This window comes from Gambusia affinis, linkage group LG14 (genome assembly GCF_019740435.1).
Source record: "Gambusia affinis linkage group LG14, SWU_Gaff_1.0, whole genome shotgun sequence".
In the NCBI taxonomy this organism is placed as follows: domain Eukaryota; kingdom Metazoa; phylum Chordata; class Actinopteri; order Cyprinodontiformes; family Poeciliidae; genus Gambusia; species Gambusia affinis.
Window position 1 is genome coordinate 3,459,313 of NC_057881.1, and position 20,658 is coordinate 3,479,970.

Genomic DNA, 20,658 nt, shown 5'->3' on the forward strand with positions numbered 1-20,658 from the left:
GAAAAGAAAAATAGCATAAGAAAAACTTCTTAGTTTCCTCTTCTACTAATTAATTCAATTTTGTTGCGTCTAACTATGGGAGAAAGCCACTCTGCTTCTGTTTGTTCAGTTGGATCACATTGTTGATCATTAATCTGTGATATTGTCACTTTTTCTTGTGTCCATATACACAAAGGAACACGTGAAGATGGTTGGAGAAAAATAAAGGGATTTCAGGTGGAAAACTTCTATTATTTTATTAATAAACAATATTTTCTTACTCCTGCTGCTTTTTGACACTATTTCCTTTCCTATATCTTTCAAAATGTTTGCTGTGTGGTGAGATGGATGAATTTTATGTTTTCCAGAACTTCAGCTTGTTCAATATAGGATTGATTTCATTCACAATTACCTCAGCAAACAAAGAAATATAGAGCTTGCTCAGATAAAGTGGGGTAAGGAGGGGAGGCTGGACGGCGTGGGCGTCGAAGCTCAGGCGGCAGCTACAGCTGATGACTCAGGTGATGTGTCATACTCCAAGCTATAAAAGGGAACTTTTACATTTTGTCCACACAAACACAACCACACACACGTACAGTACTCACACTGGACTCAGAGGGACTTTTGTTTACTACAGCAGGAGCCTAAAGATGAAATGTAAGTTTGTTCATCATACTTTTAGAGGAAAACATCATGTGTGTGTTTGTTTGTGTGCATGTGTATGCGTGGGGGTGTAAGAGGGAGTGTGTTTGTGTAGAGGAGGTGGTGGTAGTGATGGGGGTGTGGGATGGGGGACATTCACTACACGTGGTCTTTACTTTTACTTTTTGCCTGTGAATGTTTTAGAGTGAGAGTCAGTGAAAGAATGAATGAATGAGATGTTGTTTTAGTTCATGACTGAAGCATGAAAAGTGTTTTATTTTTTATTTAAAGTGGAATCTGAATGACCCACTGTTTGGCTTCAGCTTGGCTGTGATTGGATAATCCTTTGTGTACGAGATGGTGTGTGTGTGTGTGTGTGTGTATGTGTGGTAGGGATTTCCCCAAATACTTCCAACAAGAACTAAATTGGTGTATTTCTCTTTCCTCAAAACATCTGCGGTGAAATATTCTTCTTACTTAGCAATAAATTTTCACTGAAATCACTCTTTAAATTTATCGTGTCTGTAAAATCCATTTTAATCTTCTAACTGTTTGTTAGGGTACTTGTTTAAACAACTTTATGTAACCTAAACTAATTTAGCTAATCTAATCAAAACTACATAAAAAGTTAGGCTTTTTACCAACTAACACCAATCAACTTTCACTGATGTGTTAAAAAGTTCAAAACTTAGTTTGTTTAGGGTGAAACTGACATGATTATTATCAGTTTGTAGTGACTCAATGAGTATCATGCAAATCGGGGAACTTGCGAGTATCATCCTGCCAGATGGAGCGCGCTCTGTGTTTGGTCTGCTGTATAAGTTGTTGTGTCATTAAGTGGACACATTGTTGGTGTTAACTGGGGGAAGGACTCCTCACACCACATGTTGGTCACTGAAAGCAGCAGCAGTGACTGGCTTTGTGTTTGTGCTGCACAGCTTTGGTAAGAAAGTGAGGCTGGTGATGTTATGATCCCTCCTCTGTTTTCTTTTCTAGCAAACTGGAAAAAAAAATGTGGTTTTGGGGGAATTTACAGGTTCAAACTTGTATGTGATGGTGAAGTTTTGCATTGTGTAATGGCCTAAAAGCAGGATTCTTCTTGCTTTTATTCAAGAAGAAAGTTAGGTTGAATTAATCTTTATACAAGTGGTGTTTTGATATATTTTCCTTTAAGTTTTTGATAGATGTTAAGTAGCTGTGGCAATTTTCTTGCTTATCCATCTGGCTATGATGCCTATTATAATGTTAATGTTGCAAAAGTCATGGTGACGGTTGAATAAATCAAAAGAAAAAGACTAATTAAGAAACGCGAGTCACTTCTGCAGACAGCGATGTCGTCATTGCACATCACCAGGACATTTACAGTAATCTATACTGTAGCCACATCGATCCTGACTCCTGTGATGAGTCATCACTTAGCAGATTGCCCCTAGTGATTAAATGTGGTACTACATTTGAGAATACACAGCAGTCAAGAAGCTTGTTTTTTGTTTTTCACCTCTTTGTTTCCATAACTGCTGACGCTGTGAATACACCATGACTCATATGAAAGCTGGTGGGTCAGCTTCTTTTATATGTGGTATCATCCAGATGGGGGTCAGAGAAATGAAGACAGAGCAATGATTAGAGAGTTATACCCTGTAGTAATATTACACTGCATGTGTCAAACATGGTTATAGATCAGGAAACAGAACGCCGCTACTTGAAACTGTGGCTGCTCTCATCTATCCAGTTACTCAGACATGACTTAATATGATCAATATCCACTTTTTACAGGCCAAGGCAGGTGGCTTTGGATTAGTTTCACCGTTTTTATGGAACCAGAGATCTCCGCTTCCTTGACTTGCATAAAATTCAACAAACTGCAGAGAGACGAAGGTCATTAGATTTACACACCAATGATGAGAGTCAATAATGTCAGACACAGCTGAATAAACTTTCACTTACGAAATCATCAGATAAGCCTCTGAAACTAAGCAAAAAGTCATCACTGGATAGTGAACAAATGAGGGACTGCATGACACAGCATGATGCATTTGTCTGTAATTATAATGTGAAACCCGAGTCACACTGAAAACATGTAAACGCTGACAATGGAATAATAGAAGTCCTTATAACAAATGGATTTAAACCTTTATTTCTTCAAAATTGTAAACTTATTACCTGTCCAGTTGATGTAAATTGACCGCAAGCAAAACATTGACTGATTTGACATCCATTGTCTATTTGCATGACATAACACTGAGCTCCATTTCGCTAAGCTTCTTTTCAAAATGGGAAAAACAAGAGAGAATATCATTCAAGTGAGGTAAATGTGTGTTGCCGTATTCTGCTTCCATAAACTTGCCCATATGTCGAGTCAGAGCAATAGTTCTAACATTAAAAACAACTCATGATGGGCCTGAATGAGAACGTAAGGGAGCTCAAATTCAACCGTTTTGGTTCTAAGCTTGATTTTGCATCTGTATATTTGAGCAAATCACCAGTTTGCATGATATAAACTGTGATGGTAAGCAAAAAGATTACATGTTTCATTGAAAATATTGTGATTTTGTCCACCTGAATAATCTGATGATAACTCAGTGATGCTAAAGGAAGTCTGTGTTTTAAAATCCACCAGCCAGTTTGTGTCTGTTATTTGTTTGGTGCAGAGCAGAGAGGGGATTTTTACTGAGTTTTTGGCTGGAAGCAGCTGCCTGTTGCTGATTAAACCCAGACCCCGAAATAACAAACTGTCACACAGAAGCAGCAAGTCAAGGAAGTTGAACTGCTGAAAATTAGGGAAAAAGCAGTCCCTAGTTACTCATTTACTACTAATACTGTTTCATGCCACATTAATGTTGCATATTTTACATTTAACAACGAGACCCAGTTCACAGCAGGAGCATGGAATTAAAAACTGTAAACATTAGAAAAGCATTAATTTATGAAAGTCAAAGCCAAGACCTCTTTGAAGCGAACAGAGCACCTGTTCATGAGTCGATTCGCTGTCCTTGAGAGCAAAAGCAAAGAGAGCAGAGGAAATAAGGCGTCCACTGAGCACACAGGAAACTCCAGTGTTTGTTTGTCTGACCCAGCAAAAAAAAAAAAAAAAAGGGGGCACGAACTCAAACGGAAACTGCGGAAGCGGGCGATTATGTGAGACACTGCACGCACTTGTTTGTGTTTCATGTTTGAGTGAATGTGTTCTGACGAAACGGCCTGCTCCTCACATCAAAGACGGCTCATTCACTCTGCTTCTGAAGCAACTTTACTGTGAGCCGTAATGCTGTCACAGCTGTTTACTCAGCCAGATACATGACTGTACACTGCTCTGCCTCTGGATGTTTTTCTTCAGGTTTTTTTTTTCTCCCTGTCTCTTTAGGTTTTTGCTGATTTCTTCCTCAGTAATTTTCCAACTGTTGACTGAAGGTATTCCATTTTTCCAGTGTGTGTCCTTTGGTAACTGAAATCTCCTTCATTACTGCTTGAAACCAAGATAGCAGCTGATAACATTTTGAATCATTTTGAACGCCTGGCTAGATGTTAGTCTGAAAGCCGACATCTGTTTGTGATTTAATACTTTATTTAGTTTGGCTCTCGCAATTTGGATGCAGTGTTGAACGTTTGTGGTGCAATCAAACCACAAATTTATTCAGTGTAAATAGCAAGAATTTTAATTTCCAGATGTCTTCTCACCACAAGTGCATGCCTCTGAAATTTCTGTCAGACTAAATGGATTTTTAAAACTGGAGGTTAATGTGACTCATTTTGACAAATATTTGCTGAAACATTTTACAATTGCCCTGATAAGGGACTTTATCTTGTGTTCTACATTTTGCAATCCCTCTCCCACATAATATGAGTAGCTGGAGCAAACAGAGAAGGAAAACAAGATTCAGGGGGGATATGAACAAAACAGAAAATCTCAAAGTTTGTGATGTCATTCTAGTGGACAATCAGGTCAAAGGCAAAGCTTACAGAACACTGAATCATATTTGTAGCTAAGCTTTCTAGCATTAGATTACAAAATGAAGAGGTCAACCTTTCCAGCAAACAGAAGATTTTTAGATTTAAACTGTAGCATCCTGTGCACCAGTTACACATGAATTAATCAGATGCATTCAACAGAATACATTTAAAATTCAAGAACTTATCATTAAAAATCATCTCTGGATTTGAAAATTGAATATTGAAGATGTTCAAAATCTGTGGATTTGAGCTGCAAATCCATTTTTTAATTATCTAAATTTCATTGTAGTCTTTTTGCACTAATGTTCATGACAACTGAGCAGCAAAGCCTAGTTTGAAACATAATTCACCAAGTGAAGTAGAAGTTTCTTCAAAAATTTGAAGACTCCTGTAAAAAAAATTTGTCAAAAAGTCTCAAACTTTAATAATAATAAAGTTGCTTTTGTGGTTTCAGACCTTTGACCTTTTCTAAAACTCAGATTTGGACCATTGAGCATGAAGTTTGCGAAAAGGTTATCTACAAATACATCTTTGTGATATTATTCACATCTAATTTACCATTAACATGAAAATGGATCAAGGAGTCAACAATAAGCCTCATAGTTTACATGAACATTTTGTTTTTCATACTGAATTGATTTTCATGTAAAATCGGTGGCACAGGTCTTGAACCTCCTACTAACTCCTACAAATAAATGTAAGATTTTTAGCAGATGGAGAACAAATGAACATTTAGAAATTGAAAGAGTTATGTTGAAAATAAAAGGATAACCACTGTGGCAACCTCCTGCCTTTTAGTAAACTCATAAATTAGACTCATTTTAGTGTCTGGGAAGCAGTAAAAGTGTCTGGAGTGGCCCAACACCCTTGACAAAGGGGATGTTTTGTCTCCAAAGAGCAGAGCCCAAGGCGTCAGTCTGCTGATGTCATCACATACAGACTAATCTGAGTCAGAACGGTGGGTTTGCTCGTCTCTCTTACAGCAACAGAAGGCTGAAAGCACGCTCTAAAAAAAACCCTGCATAGCTCACATTCCATAATCATGATCTAACACATCTAACGGACAAACCTTTTCTTTGTTGATTTGAGGTTTGGGGTTTTTAAGCTTGCATAAATCAGGGAATAGGTTTACAGACAAGGAGCTAATCTTGATGTGAAAGGTATTTCTTCAAAGACAAGTGATTAATGATTAAAAAAGTTTAAAGTACAGGATGCAAACCATTAATTTTCAGATTATTTTTTTCTCTATTTGGATTCATCAAACACAAAATGAGATGTTTGACCTGAGAAGTCTATTAAAACTTTAGCCTGTACGTTTAGATATGGCTGAAACATCAAAAGTTGTTTTTTCAAAGTGTTTTAGGAATATTCAAATGTAAGCATAATAATGTCACTAAACAATTTACAAACTGACAAGAAACAGTGACAAATTCACAGTTTATTAACCCCAAATCTACGGAAGAATTAAACATTTCTTTATGATATACCATTCACATAAAACTCACAACATTTTTGAAAAGCCAAAGTATTGTTTATGCTTATCTTGATGGTCCATCTGCTGTAACCCACCCATTCCAGCATGATGCATGAAGTATTTACAGATGACACTGCAGACTGTCTGCACAGCTAATGCTCTGACCCCACCTCAATACCCAACAGTTGAGTGGAAACATGTCCAAGCCTGCAGTGAAATGAAGTCAAGGCAAGTTTCTGATACTTTACATCGTAAAAACATCATACAGTCACTAATTATAGTGCAAGTAATAAATATTACATTTTGTCAAATACCATTATCAAAATCATCAAGCAAATAATCATCAAATGTGTTGTTCAATGTTCCACAGATGCCAAAGTAGGAAGAAGCTGCATATTTGGTATCAGTTTTAGATTCAAAGATACTTCTTATAGTTAGGCAGCAGAATCAGAGGAAATAACTGTAACAAAGCAGTATTCATCAAAATGAAGGTGAGAACGGCCCTCCAGGACAGAGCAACAGCGCACCTCCTATTAAACTCTTGGCCTCATTTCGCGTGTGGCGTTTTCTTTTTTTATATGTATATATATTTGGATTTAATTTAAACAGCACTCAAATATTTGAAAATTTTTTTGGGACCAACATGGGGCCAGTGTGTAGACCTTTACCTATCAATGCTCTGTTATTTGCTTGAATAAAGGATTTACTTTTGGGGGAGAATATGGCACCAGAACTGGCTCCAGGCCAGGGAACCTTGTTCTTCCAAATTCAGTCCTAATTACCCCTGCTTTATACTTGCAGAGTCACCCAGCAGTCAATGAGCCAGGGAGAGGTTGCCGGTTTAGTCACAGGGTCACATAGCTGTACATGTGTAGAGAGACCTACTGTCAAATTTAGAGGAGCCAATTAACCTATTATATACGGCTATTTTACACTGTGGGAGGAAGCCAGACTACAGAGAATGTCTAATCTCCATGAAAAAACGGTCCCCAGAGGGGTGGTGAACCTGTGTTTCAACCACATTTCATTATACTTGAGTTGAGCTCTTTACATGGTGTTTAGTCTTCCCAGAAACACGAGCCACGATGGGGCAGAATCTGTTTGTGTTTGACGTTTCTGCTCTCTAAACATCCATCCACGTCACAGAGCCTTTCATCCTGTCACAGAGATCAAACTTCTCACAGCTCTTATCTGATTTTTCAAATGACTAAAAGTCCAGACGACAGGGAACTTTAAAGTTATCTGATAAAACTGTTAATGCGATATATAAGTGCATTGTAACAGCAAAATAAATGTGAACGGTAGCTGGAGTTTTTAAAGTGTTTGACCTAGTTCAAGTGTTTCTGCTGCTTTAGCAGCAACTAGCATTAATCATGTCAGCCAAACGGCCTCCTTACTGTCATGACAAACTGACTGCAGCTGCCTCAGAGCTAATCTTCTGCATCATGAGGTGTAGAAATGAAAACAAGTGTTGATCCAGTCTTGTGGTTTTTTACTTTGAATCACAACCACATCACTTCTGGGTAAAAGAGAAGAGAGGAAATCTAATCTGTGCTGCTGGCAGATGCAGCGTTGCACACACCTGTCTGTGCAGTTGTGTGAACAATCACAGCTGGATGACAGTCAGTCCGTTGGACTGGATTTGGTGGATTCTGTTGAATGAGAATCATTTCTTTGTTGTCACAAACGAGGCTTCAATGAAACCAACACAGTTTTCCATGGCTCACTGTGTGCGCCTCGCTCCTGTCTCTGCAGTTCTTCCTGAGACTTCCTTGTTCCTGTTCCACCTGCTGCTTCTGACTGAGCTGTTAGCCCAATCTTCATCTCTTCCCATCCATGGCTCCTCCCACTGTGGATTTTTTGGATCGATGATCCATCATGTGGAAAGTTTGATGAACTTATCGAGAAAACTCCATCAGCTGGTAAGGCCTATTTGCCTTTACACCCTTATTTCAAACTTCTTTGATCTCTAGCTTGATAGATATTCAATTATTATCTTTTTTTTTTTTTTTTTTAACCTCTGAATCATAGCTTATATTTCTTTTTTAACTTACTAGAATTTCACTGACGTAGCAACAGCTAAGCAAGAAAGTAAATACAATTTTCCTATGAGAATCAGGAAAGGTTCTGGGATTTGTCGCCTTTACTGGTATATAGGCCAAATGAGTGATGCTTTTTTTTTTACTTTTACTTCTTATTGTATTTTAAACAGAGAACAGAAGAACTCGAACACTTTGAAGATACCAAATTCAGTCTGGACAGCCTTCCTGAGTTGTATCACACTGCTGGCCATCTTAGGACACTGAAGGTATAAAACTATAGAGATAAAAGATTAAAACAATTTATCTATTTTCTTCATTCCTAAATAAAATATGTGTTTTTTTGTGCCTGCAGGTTAATGAATCCCTCACTCAGATGTACAGATACACTCAGTCCTTCAAACTGCATATCGACTGGTTGAAGGATGCTAAAGAAAATGTCAGTTTGCCTTTCCAGACAGAAGAGGGCGCCAGCTCTCACCTTCTGCAATTATCCAACCTCATTGAAAAATGTCTTCATCCGGTAGGTCCTCCTGCATTTATACAACTACATTATGTGAAATTTTTCTGTGAAAATAAAAGTACAGAAATAATAGATATTGCAGCACAGAAATTGTCAAGGTACTGTTCATTAAATTATGCCAAAGGATGGTGAAAAAATAGAAATGTGAAATATATACAAAAAGTAAAAACATTTATCTGAAGTTAATTCAGAGTTTATTAAAAATAAATAAAATAAATGGGTGTAAAAACTAAAACTGAAAATTTGTAAAAATATCAAAAATAACTTTTTATAAAAATAATACTTTTTATAAGTGGCTACAAGGCATGTCAGAAGTTTTTTAAAAAAATTTTTGTGCATTTTGTTAAGTTCTGATTATGATTACATAATCATATTATCATATCATATCACACTATATTACATTATTATAATAATATGATTCCATTATTACATTAATATTTACTTATGCCAGTAAAGATAGATACCCCTTTATTTTTGTCCTGTTACCATAGTTTCATGAATATGCATATTTATTTGAGCCAATCTGATTTCACTGTTCCTTTTTTCTTTTTATCTTTAGCTAAACAAAGAGGATCTTCTGTCAATGGCACCCAACCTTCCTGTTGTCTCCAATGCCTTTAATGCACTTGAGTACTCTGTAGAAATTTCTGAAAGGTTAAAAGTTTTCTGTGTTTGGTCAAAAAGAATCTTACGGTACTTCCAGAAGCATTCTTAAAAAAACAAAGGTCTTGCAGCCCTTTCAGAGGCAGTCCTGCTATTCTAGACAGTGTAAGCCTTAAAGGGCATTTAAAAAACCACTGTTAACTCCAGAATGTTTTAAAGCAATATTATGTCATGTTAGTGGACTACCTCAAGATGGCAGCGTTGGGTAATCTGCTGTCGTGGTGCTGACGCAAACATCTCAGCTACAGACCATTGGATTCCTATAAAAGCTTAAATAAGGATAAAATACTTTTTATTAACTTTATTATCCACTTGTTTCTAAGCCCATTTGTAGTTTAGAAATGTGATTTCCCAAAAGACAAGACTGTGTAAAAACTGATCAAAACAAATTCACAAAAAAAACAACATAACATTTTATGCATTTTTTTTCTTTTACTAAACTGCAAAATTGTCAGTTTGCTTGGTTTTATCAACAGTAATGAAATGGTGAGAATAAGGAACCTGTCTGGCAGCTTCATTCACTCTAGACATGATTTTGGTTTGCATTTAATTAAGGTATTTAAACAATATTTTCTAAATGAATTGAGAATAATTTTAACATGCTTATTGAAAAGCTACTCTCACTGCATTATGACAATTTTAGCTCATACATAATTAGCATGTTAGGCATCAATCATCACAGGGGACAGAAGAAATTATTTCCTGTGCTTTTTTTCTGCATTTGAACCTTTTATCAACATGTGAAAAGTATTTTTAGATAAAAAGTTTTAGAAATAGATAAACTGAGAAGATAGAGAAATTACAGTCTATTTTTCTTAGACCATTTTGCATATATCTAAATATCACCTACTGGAAACAAACAAATATGCCCAATTTCTTATTATTTTTCCTGTGTTTCTGCAATCATTATGCATCAGCTGTGTGCTGGGATTAATAATCAATAACAAAAGGTTAAAAATGTTACTTTCAGTCATTTTACCAGAATTTCCAGCATTGCTCAGACTGTTCTTTGCTTGAATGTAGAATTTTTGCTGATATCAACATCGCTAACCACAACTGTTTCACCATTTGATTGAATGTTTGCCAAATGGAAAGAAATGTCTGTTTAAGATGTGTATGATGAATAGTGTTGATGCACAAATCTAAAGCCTCTTAATGCTATGAGTGTCAGAACCATCTCCATATGATGTGACTGAGATCAGTGGTGCATTGTTTACAAAGTATTTTTTTTTAACAGGTTGTCATATGAACTTTTTTTTTAAGAGAAAGCAGAATGTAGGTTTATCTTGTAGGCTTGAGGAAATGTATATTTTTCTTTTACATGTTGCCATTTGAACTGTACTCATGCACTGTGCCGAGGTAGTGTCACCTTTGACCTTTACTCCCACTGAGACTGTTTACACTCACAGTGCCTGCCAGGTGTTGATCAGAATGATGAACCGAGTGATAAGAAATATGGATTCTGTAACAACTCTTCTGTTCTATTTTTTTAACCTATTTAGAAAGCTATTTATCAGTTTTTATATTTTGTATTTCAGCTTTGAGATGCAGGCATCTCATTTTTTTTTATATAAATATTGTTTCATGTCACATATAATATTAATATTAATGTATTATTGTTATTGTAACTTATACTATTTATATGATTATAATGTATTGATTTTATATATTTAATGTAATTAATAAAATAAATGAAACATAAAGATTGTTTCAGTGTGGTGAATAAATAATGTATTGTGATCCAATAAACAAATCAGCCAAAAAGCCATTGGTGATTTGAAGCCAAATATATCAACATTTTTGCTCCAAAATGAACAAATATAGACATTTATTTTACATCAGTCTGTGTAAAAATGTAATTATCAGGGAGTCTCATATATAATTTTACAGTGCTACTCAAAATCCTATTCATTATGTGGATAAATATTGTGTGGAGTTTAACATATATTTATTATTTTTAAATATGGTAAATTTGCAACAAAATCAACCAAATTAGCTTGTATGGTTGAATTCAAACACATTTAATAGTTGAAGATTTTGTTTTTGGTAGAACGGTGGAAAGAATCAGCAATTTGGGACACTTTATGTCAGGAAATAGCTTTGATTGTAGCCCTAGCTGTTAAGAAACTTTGTCAAAAGTCAAAAGTACATTATAAAAGTGAAAGTAGTCAAAATTAGGAAGTTTAGGAATTTTTATCAAAAGATAATGGAGATTATAACCCTAATCTGCTAGTAGAGCTAACAAACCTAAATTCATTGGAGTTAAAGATCCACTGTATAGAAATGTGATTTCTAGTGGTGAAAACTTGAAGTTACAACTAATGTAGTATGTCCAATCTCTTGTATTGTCCCACAATGGGAAAATGTCTGTGCAACAGTAGCAAAGTGACAGGCAATAACAGCAAATCAACTTACACAAAGATAGATAATAAAAATATGTAAAGCCAGAAAAAAAGATTAAAAGTATTGTGCAATAAGGGCAACAAGTGTTGCATAGTTATAAAAATACTCCAGAGGAATACACAACTGAGCTGGTTAATTAAAAAATTTACAAAATGTGCATGTCTCTTTGAGCTTTAAAAGACAGACTATTTAAAATATATCTATAAGACTGTATGAGTGAGCAGGAGAACAGAGACTTATGTAACACCAGCGTGTTGATGTAGGATCTCAGACAGATGATCTCACACACAGACAGACTTTCATTGTAACAGAGTAAGCTGTGTAGAGTACATGTGGGCTGAGGCCACAAGCAACAGCTGACACCGGGATTTACAAATCACAAGGGATCGGGGTGTTAGAGGAAAATCCTTCCCCTGAACACGCAGTGAGAGGGAACATGCTTCTGTGTGCAGAGAGTGATAAGGATGTGGGAGAATTTACTGGCTGACAGAAGCTAAATACAGACGACTCAAGAGGAGTCTTCACATTTTACCATATTTGCAATTTGGAGGGAACGCCAATGCACTAAATACAGTAATCCTTAAGGTTTAAAGATCTGCCTTTAACTGATAACTGATACTGAATACGTGTTTGGCTGCTTTTAGATGTTCTCTGCAAGCTGTAATTCTACCTTATGCCACACTTCACTTTGGTGTGCAATCAGCACAGATAGTGTGTTTCACTAACAGATATGGTGAAGCAGATAATGGTGATGGAATTTTAAAGAGCTGCTAATCGACTGTCATGATCTGAAATTTCAGTGAGGCACAAATGCAGTTAAACTTCTCTTAATCATTCTGAATATGAGTCCGTATATAACATTTTAAAAGATTTCAGACCATTTTTTATCCAATAAGAGGCCAGGAGACAATGAAGGTCATTTTTATTTGATGCTGTTTGCAGAAGAACATGCAGAAACCTTTTCTTTCATCAAAATGTGAAACAATACATTTCGCTATTTGCATCCTCACCATGCCTTTAAAATTTATTTCACAGCATGCCATCTGAAAACACAGGTCTTTCTTTTATCAAATAAATCAAACTCATCTGGACTTTCCAATGCCATATTTTCATTTTTGTTAAAATAAGTTCTAAACTGGACAATGCAGAAACTTTGAACTCATTGTGCTTTCTGGTCCTCACTGAAGTTATGGCAGCTGCTTTAGCTGTTATAGAGCTACATTTCTTTTAGAAAGTACAGAAAGCAGATTATATTTGCTTTCTGTACTGCTTTCTGGTAGGCTCTCCCAGTCTACTTTGGACTGGGAGAGAAATGTTCACACAGCCAAAGGTCTTATGATGATAACATCCTTTCTGTTTACATTATTAATGATGTTTCTGAAACTTAGATTTGCAAATATGATACTGCGGTTTTGACTTGATCCGAAATATTTCCACTGTTTAAATTTGGGTTCAGTGTTTTTCTGTGCAATATAATCTTTAATGTCCAGTTAAAAAGTAATTCAGTTAGTCTGGGTTCATTAGGAGACTTAGCATTAGCTATGTGTCACCAGGTAGTAAAATCAATGCTGTTCCACCCAACAGCAGCATATAGAGAATAAAACCTAAAATTGAGTCTTGTGTTACACCGTAGTTTTGCTTCTTCACTACCATTCTTAGAAATTGAAGGGAAACTGTTAATCTGAAAGATGAACAATCAAAATGAGATAAAACAAAGAAGAATCTTGTATTAAATGGAAAAGACACACACACACACACACACACACACACACACACACACACGCACCCTCTTTTGCACAGCCCCATGCAGAAACATTCATGACACCCTTCAGGGTCTATCCAGCAGTGCAGCAGCAGCAGATTAAAGGCGGGAGAAGGAGAGGACATGAGGACAGAACAGCAGCTGATGAAGACATGAAAACGTTCATTAAATCGAATCCAACATCTGGTGAATAAGTGAATACATCGAGCCCAGAACTGGATATTTAGACCTCAACGTTTTTTTAAATTAGAATTATAGCACAGAAAACCAGGGAGAGGAATATTCTGACTGCTGCACCTGCTGCATGAAGTCCTCAGCAGTGATTTAAGGGACAACATCCAATCAGGACTCCAAGATGACAGTAAGTTGAAAGCAGTGCAGATATCGTCAATGATGAATGTTTCAAATGAAATATAATGTGTGCATTCAGAAGATAACAAGTTTGTCCACTTCTAGACAAAAGTGATTTTTAGTATCTCTAGTGCTTGGATTCTGTCTTTACAACCAATGTGAATAAGACTGAAGCACTTTTAAAGAACATTTTCAGAAACGGTAAAAAGTAATTATACAAATTAAGAATTAACATTCACTGCAATAACTTTTCACAACATGAAAATAGAAAAAACTTAAACAGAAAACAGATACTGGAAATTAAATCAAAATGGTTCACTGCAGATTAAAATGAAGCCTTCATTTTTTTTATGTTGACAGTTTTATTGCTGCAATAAGAAGCTACTAACAGTTGCAGATTAAAAATATATATAAAAAATTTCTTGAGACTGCAAGGATTGTTCAATATTTTTGACTGCTTTTTGAATGCATCATGTACAAACCTTAGAAGATTATGGAGTGAAGTTTGATAAATATTGCCATATATAAACAGTTTCTTTATATTAAATACATGCTTGCAACCAAGGCCATCTTGTATCAAACTTACATCAAAATATAATGGAAAGTTTTGCCCAAAATTGTTCATACCTCTGGCAGATTCTAGATTGAATTTAATTTTCCATCAACAAATACATTTGTTTCTCATAGGAACTGAGACAAAAATATCTTACTAGGTAATTCAGATTTAAGATTTTGCTTAAATAAAAAAAATACTAGCTTAGCAATAATCTACACCCTTCTCAATAATGAAAGGAAATCTGTGTTGACCTTGCAGTAATTAAACTTTTAGAATTGCTCACTAGCCTCCTGCAAACTTCTTTCATGTTATACTTATGAGTTATGTTTTGTAATGAGATCCAAGTCTTTGAAGTTGGAAGGACTCCTTACCATTGCCCTAATGTTTAGCTCCCTCCAGTTTGGACTCCGGTTGGGCCTCACAGAAACAGAATGTTACTCCAAAGCAGAATAATCATATTGGTAAAAACTTGACCTACATCTGCCAGTAGTATGTTTACTTTTGTGCCAAACTGTTCTACTGTGATTTTCTATTATTACAAAAGATTTAGTTTTTTTCTGCTCTGCTAACATAAATTTAACAATGAATGAGGTTTGAAGAACACAAAACGTTGCTCCTTCCTCCTACTTTCAGAAGCTGTTTGTGTGATCTAAGCTGAGGAATTCAGTGTCAGCATGCAGAACATTTGCAGCTCGGATTTGGACTCTAATGAGAAGTAATGAGCTGCCCTCTGTTTGGATCTGTATGTTGACACCTAATCTTGGCCTGAGAGGTGCCAGCTGCAGTGGAAACATCAACAGACAAAACCAAGACCAGTGTGTGTGACAGGGTTTCATGTGGCTATTAACAGACATGTTTATGTCCGCGGATAAATGTTATCAACGTCACCATGGTGACAATTAGTGCTGAAACGGTCGCGTTGCATTCCCAAACGCTGTCAGGAATTCAGTTCACAAGAGAAAACTAGACAGCGAGAATGATATCTACATTCAAATTTAAAAACCACTTTAAAAATTTCAAATATACTTTTCAGTTTTAATGTTAAACCATTTAGATGTTTGACCGTCTGTTTTGCTGAGTCTCATTTTAAATCTTTGTCTGTTTCTCCAGGCTGCCACAAAGCTTCTGGATGAGATGTGCCATCTGACGGCTCAATCTCTGACAGCGATGGACACGTCAGAGCACTTCCAGGTCCTGAAGCTGCTGGGTGAAGGCTCATATGGAAAAGTAATGCTGGCTGTGCATAGAAAAAGAGGTGAGAAAGTTAGTCAACCAAAAACCAAACAGTTCCACGAAACCAAACTTGAAAGTAAAAAAAATGTTGTTCCTCCTGTTTCCCTCAGGAACTCCAATGGCGTTGAAGCTCTTCCCACGGGAATCCACCTCACTATTCTCCTTCCTCAGGGAGTACAATCTCTCTTTGTCTTTCTGTACCCATCCGTCTCTGACCAGAGCTCTGGGAATCGCTTACTCCACGCCGTCACATTACATCTTCGCTCAGCAAGCCAGCCTCTTTGGTGATCTCTTCGATGTAATCACACCAGAGGTATGCAACTAGGGTTTTAATTTGTCATATAAACTAAGAAAGAGACTGATGAGGACAATGTTTCAAAGGAATGAGCAGTTTTAATGAACTGTCAGCTCACAGTAAGAAATAAGAAAATATGGACAGGAAGACTGATAAAGTCTTGGTCTACCTGTTCCACAGGTGGGGATGGAGGAGGACTGCTGTCAGCGGGTGGTGTCCCAGCTGTGTGGGGCTCTGTCCCACCTCCACTCCCTTGGTTTTGTCCACAGAGATGTCAAACCTGAAAATGTCTTTCTGTGTGACTCTGCGTGTCGATGGGTCAAACTTGGAGACTTTGGCATGGTCAGTCCAGGACAATCAGATTAAAGCATAACGTGTCATTATAAAAACAGTCTTGCCAATAAAAACACTGCAATCAACTGTTTAAATAAGGCACTTAAAGATTTTTCTGTCCCCAGGTGAAGGCCAGAGGAACCAGAATCCCAGAGGTCTGGTATAGTTCTCCTTACTGCACCCCGGAGGCTGAGATTGCCCGAGGAAACGAGGACAGCTGGAGCAGCACAAATGATGAAAATGGTAACTTTCAGGAGGATGAGAAAAAGAAGAAAACAAAGAAGCAGAGAGTTTGGGCATCGGTGGAGCCCAGCACAGACAGCTGGGCGCTGGGCATCCTCACATACGCCATGCTCACCGGCAGTCACCCCTGGGCTGAGACAGCCAGCGACTGCTGCTCATACGTAAAGTATCGAGATTGGTTTGAGAGTGCAGAAGGTCCTGATGATGAACTGGATGTGTGGGTAGAACCTGAAACAGAGAGCTCACAGGGAGCCACTGATCTGAATGGAAACAGACAGAAGGACGGTTCACCTGTCGCCCCTCAGTTTGCCTGTTTCACACAGTTAGCCTGCTCCTTCTTCCAATCGCTTCTCGACCCCAGGCCACAACTTCGAGGAAGACCTGAGGATGCTCTGAGTTACCTTGGAGACCACTGGATGATGGAGAAAGAGAGGGTGAGACAGGAGAAGGAGAGGAAGAAGAACAATGGGAAGACTGCAATTAAATCGGTGAAAGAGATGGAGGGGAGAGGAGAGCGGTGAGCAAACATGGTTAAAGAAGACTAAAGACTGTGTGATCAGGATGAAAATGCAGTCATGCTTGTAACTTAGCATTGCACTGTTTTAAAATGTATCAACCTAAAATCCTGTTTATATTCCTGAATATGATTATTGCAAGCTATATTTTTGTAATTTTTGTAATTTAAGCAATTTTTTTTTTCGGGATCTGGAATGTGTGAAAACGTTAGTCACTGTTGTAGAAATCAAGCTATGCAGTCAGGAAAAGTATGTTGCCTTAATTTTTCATAATAAACTCTCCAAAGTTATGATAGACTCTGTCAGTGTGTAATTTTGTTGTGGCCAGTTCCTCAAAAAATTTGTCACAAAAGACTAAACACACTCCAGTCCTAGAACTCCAATGTCCTGCAACCTTTGAATGCATCCCTGCTCCAACATAACTACAAATGTAGCAGAAGGTAAAGTGATTTAAAAAAGGGATATACAATTTCAAAAGTTTATAAACCTAAATAAAGATTTTAGAGGTAATTTTTTATTTTACTTCTAAATTAAGGATGAGAAAAACTCAATAAAATTGTTAATAAATGCCATGGTTTGTGGAAAAGTGTGGGAGTTTCCCTCATATTAGATAATTTTAAGCATCTACTAATTTGCTAAACAATTTAATAGCAACAATTTTGAGGATTATTTGTCTTAATGGCAGGATTTTAGGTTGCAGTGGACCCAAACAAAGAAAATATTCTGGCAAAAACAAGGAACTTACAAAACTCACATGAGGAGGAAAGTACATGGACCTAATGAGTGCAACAAAGGAATTCTGCTCTGAATGATGGGAACCAAGAAGCCCAAGCACTGATTAAATGTGGAGAGTGAAACCAGGTGAGCTTAACCAGAGGAATCCAAAACAGCTGTGGAAGAGTGTGAATCAGAGAGACAGTGGAAATAAACACAGAAAACACACCAGGACCTAAACTAAAACACAGATCTACAAAACAAAAAGAGGTAAAGTCTTCAAACACCTGTGGCTCATGAGTGTTTAGTGGAGATGTAATATTACCATGTCCTTGTAAGACACAGTCTGTGGAGCTCTGTGATATATTTGGATCTAGACTACTGGAGAATACGTCACACTGGGTCATGAATGGTATGTAGACTGCAAACTATAAACCCGTCTAGAGTTCAGTTTCCTTACAATCACAGTCAGATCTCTGCATCTTTTACAAAGAAAAAAAAACTACCTTAAATAATTTTATCAAGTTTTCAATAAATCAAAGACATTAAGATTTGACAGCATAATCACTTTATTATTCCGCTGTAACGCGTTTGTAAGATTATACACCAATGTGAATATACCACACACTGTGAAGTCCATCAGGAAAGCTTCCCCAGGTGTTTTCATAAATAGACACTCAGTAATCAGTTTGACATTAAAACCTTTCAGCACCACAGACGTGCCAGAATCTTTAGCCTCATCATCCGGCCAAGTCACACTCTCAATGATCATGCAAGCGCAATCCACTGGATCATTTTTAGATCTCAGAACTGGCATGAAACACTGAGACTTTACAAGCATCAATAAATCACTTTTTTTTTTCATTTATCTTTTGTAAAGGTCACAGCTACACTGACAGAATTACACAACCAGAAAATAAAGTAGATGGACGCAGTTTTAGCCTGCTCTTTGTTTCTCTGCCAATAAATATATTATCCTGACTGTGTTTCTCACAATGGGAATGTGGGAAAAAGGCTACCATGTAATGTGTTTGCCAGAAAATATCTGATCTTTAGCACATGTGTTGAAAAGAGAAAGACAGTAGAAGTGGGAGTAAGGTCAGAAAAGGATCATCTGCAGCAGCTAAATATTAAATTGGTGCCAAGTTCCAGTAAAAAGTAGAAAGATGAAGACAAAAACATGTAAGACTTTTCTTCTGCAAATAACAATGTAAGCTAGGAATAAGCTTAGAAATAAAATATCCACTTTAACACCTTCTTGAATGTTATTTTCAGAAGGTCTTTTAATATGAAAGCATGTTCTAATTTAAATAACATGACTTAATGTCATAATTCCATGTCTGAATGAGAACCGAAAAAGGATAAAATCTTGTAACTGTTATCTCTTCATTGCTCTAAGTTCTCTTCCTTCATCACTTCCACAGAGAAAAAAACACCGTTGCAAATAGACTGGGTAAGGTTGCACTGTAAAGTTTGACATGTTTGGTATTTTCATTGCTGTCTCACCAAGGCAATAAATATAAAAAGACACAGATGAGGAATTAAGGCATTTATTAACAAACAGTCCCAGAAGCTGAGCCAACAGACATTCAAGTCAACTTGTAGAGTGTGTTTAAGTCACCTTCAGGATAAAATCTCATAATTCTAGACTTTAAGGTTTAACCTTTTAGCTCTGACCCCATGTTTGGTACAGCTTCACCCAGCAGCTCCTAAATCTTTTAAACAGCCAGAGTCATGAAGTTCAGCAGCTCCTGGTTTGTCCCAACAGCGACTTCCTGACCTTTAAAGTAGTCTGATCCAAAATCCACCACAGGAATTTCTCCTTATGAAGTTCCCTGCATAAGTATTCATACAACTTCAGCAAAGTTTAATGGATTTTAGGGGAATTGACCAAAAAAGCGTAGATTTTCATTGGATAAATAAGTTTGAAAATGTGGCATCCATTTTTATCTGTTCCCCAAGGTAACACTTTATAGAACCTATTCAATTTCAGCTCTAGCTTTATGTTTAGTATTGTTTTCCCTCTACAGGTTGAACCTCCACTCCAGTTTCAAAATGTTTTGTCTATAATCACCCTCCATTCAGCTCATTTTGGGTTTTCTATGTTGCAACCAACTCTGACCAGGTTTTCTATTCCTGCTGAAGGAAAGCACATCCACAGCCTGATTCTGTCACCACCTTGCTTCATCGTGGAGATCATATGTTAATCAGCATTAGTTTTCACTCAAACCTCCTTGCAACTTTTCTGCAGAGGCCACATGCTGCCTAATTAAATAATAAACATGCACTGCTTCAGTTGGTCTATCACATTAGAAATCTCAATAGTTATAGCTAGCCTTAAGACAAACCTGTTAATTAAGCTTCATTTTGGCAGATAACTTCATGGAAAATTAGGAGGCTCTGAGTAAAAGGCAAATGTTTGATTGCATGAGCAGAGTCGACAAATCATTTGAGATGTTCCTATCTCAAATGATAGGAACATTTGAGACCAAATACTGAAACCTCATTTGGACCTGGAGGAGGGAAGCAGATCTTTTGAGCACACCTCATTTTCTGAACCAAACACTTTCTCTGGGCAGCTGCTCAGAATGTTTTCATCAGAACCCCAAGTCAAACTGAACATTCACTGGTCTAATGAGAATTTATGTCATGCTAAAGTATCTGTCGTTTAAAGGTAATGCCAATATTGGTGTAAGTGACCTAATCCACATGTCAGCTGTCATGTCTGTTCTGACCAGATCAGATTGGAGAGAATGTTGAGAAGAAGAAACTATCCAGGAATCTGAAAAATGCCAGATTTTGAGACATTGGTACATGCATAAAAATGATGTATGATTTGTGATTCTCAGAATATATTATATTTCAGTACCTTGAAATATAAGAGACTGCTGCTAATAAGAGCTCTCTGGAAGAGGAGCCAAAGAGCTGCAGTGGTGCCGCGAGTAAGAAAAGTCTGTCTGTAATTCAAACTAGACTTTTAAT

The 20,658-nt window shown here is 36.9% G+C and overlaps 2 protein-coding genes across 2 annotated transcripts; both read left to right on the forward strand.

Moving 5' to 3' along the window:
- The first annotated feature begins 570 nt into the window (after positions 1 to 570).
- il11b (interleukin 11b) lies at positions 571 to 10,835 on the forward strand. Its single transcript, XM_044137821.1, has 5 exons — positions 571 to 636; positions 7,802 to 7,968; positions 8,259 to 8,354; positions 8,441 to 8,608; positions 9,168 to 10,835. The coding sequence occupies exons 1-5, from the start codon at positions 630 to 632 to the stop codon at positions 9,321 to 9,323; spliced, it is 594 nt and encodes a 197-aa protein (XP_043993756.1). The 5' UTR covers positions 571 to 629; the 3' UTR covers positions 9,324 to 10,835.
- Positions 10,836 to 13,518: 2,683 nt separating this feature from the next.
- si:ch211-171h4.3 (serine/threonine-protein kinase SBK2) lies at positions 13,519 to 17,252 on the forward strand. The gene is made up of 5 exons (XM_044137822.1): positions 13,519 to 13,797; positions 15,454 to 15,598; positions 15,687 to 15,889; positions 16,052 to 16,213; positions 16,330 to 17,252. Exons 1-5 carry the CDS (start codon positions 13,792 to 13,794, stop codon positions 16,966 to 16,968), a joined length of 1,155 nt encoding a protein of 384 aa, XP_043993757.1. The 5' UTR covers positions 13,519 to 13,791; the 3' UTR covers positions 16,969 to 17,252.
- The last annotated feature ends 3,406 nt before the right edge of the window (positions 17,253 to 20,658 follow it).

What these genes read in the sequence shown, in the direction of transcription:
- il11b (XM_044137821.1), top strand. An exon ending in GCCATCTTAGGACACTGAAG is followed by an intron (nt 8,355 to 8,440) that starts GTATAAAACTAT and finishes TTGTGCCTGCAG; the next exon opens with GTTAATGAATCCCTCACTCA. An exon ending in TTGAAAAATGTCTTCATCCG is followed by an intron (nt 8,609 to 9,167) that starts GTAGGTCCTCCT and finishes TTTTATCTTTAG; the next exon opens with CTAAACAAAGAGGATCTTCT.
- si:ch211-171h4.3 (XM_044137822.1), top strand. An exon ending in GGCTGTGCATAGAAAAAGAG is followed by an intron (nt 15,599 to 15,686) that starts GTGAGAAAGTTA and finishes TGTTTCCCTCAG; the next exon opens with GAACTCCAATGGCGTTGAAG. An exon ending in TCGATGTAATCACACCAGAG is followed by an intron (nt 15,890 to 16,051) that starts GTATGCAACTAG and finishes CCTGTTCCACAG; the next exon opens with GTGGGGATGGAGGAGGACTG.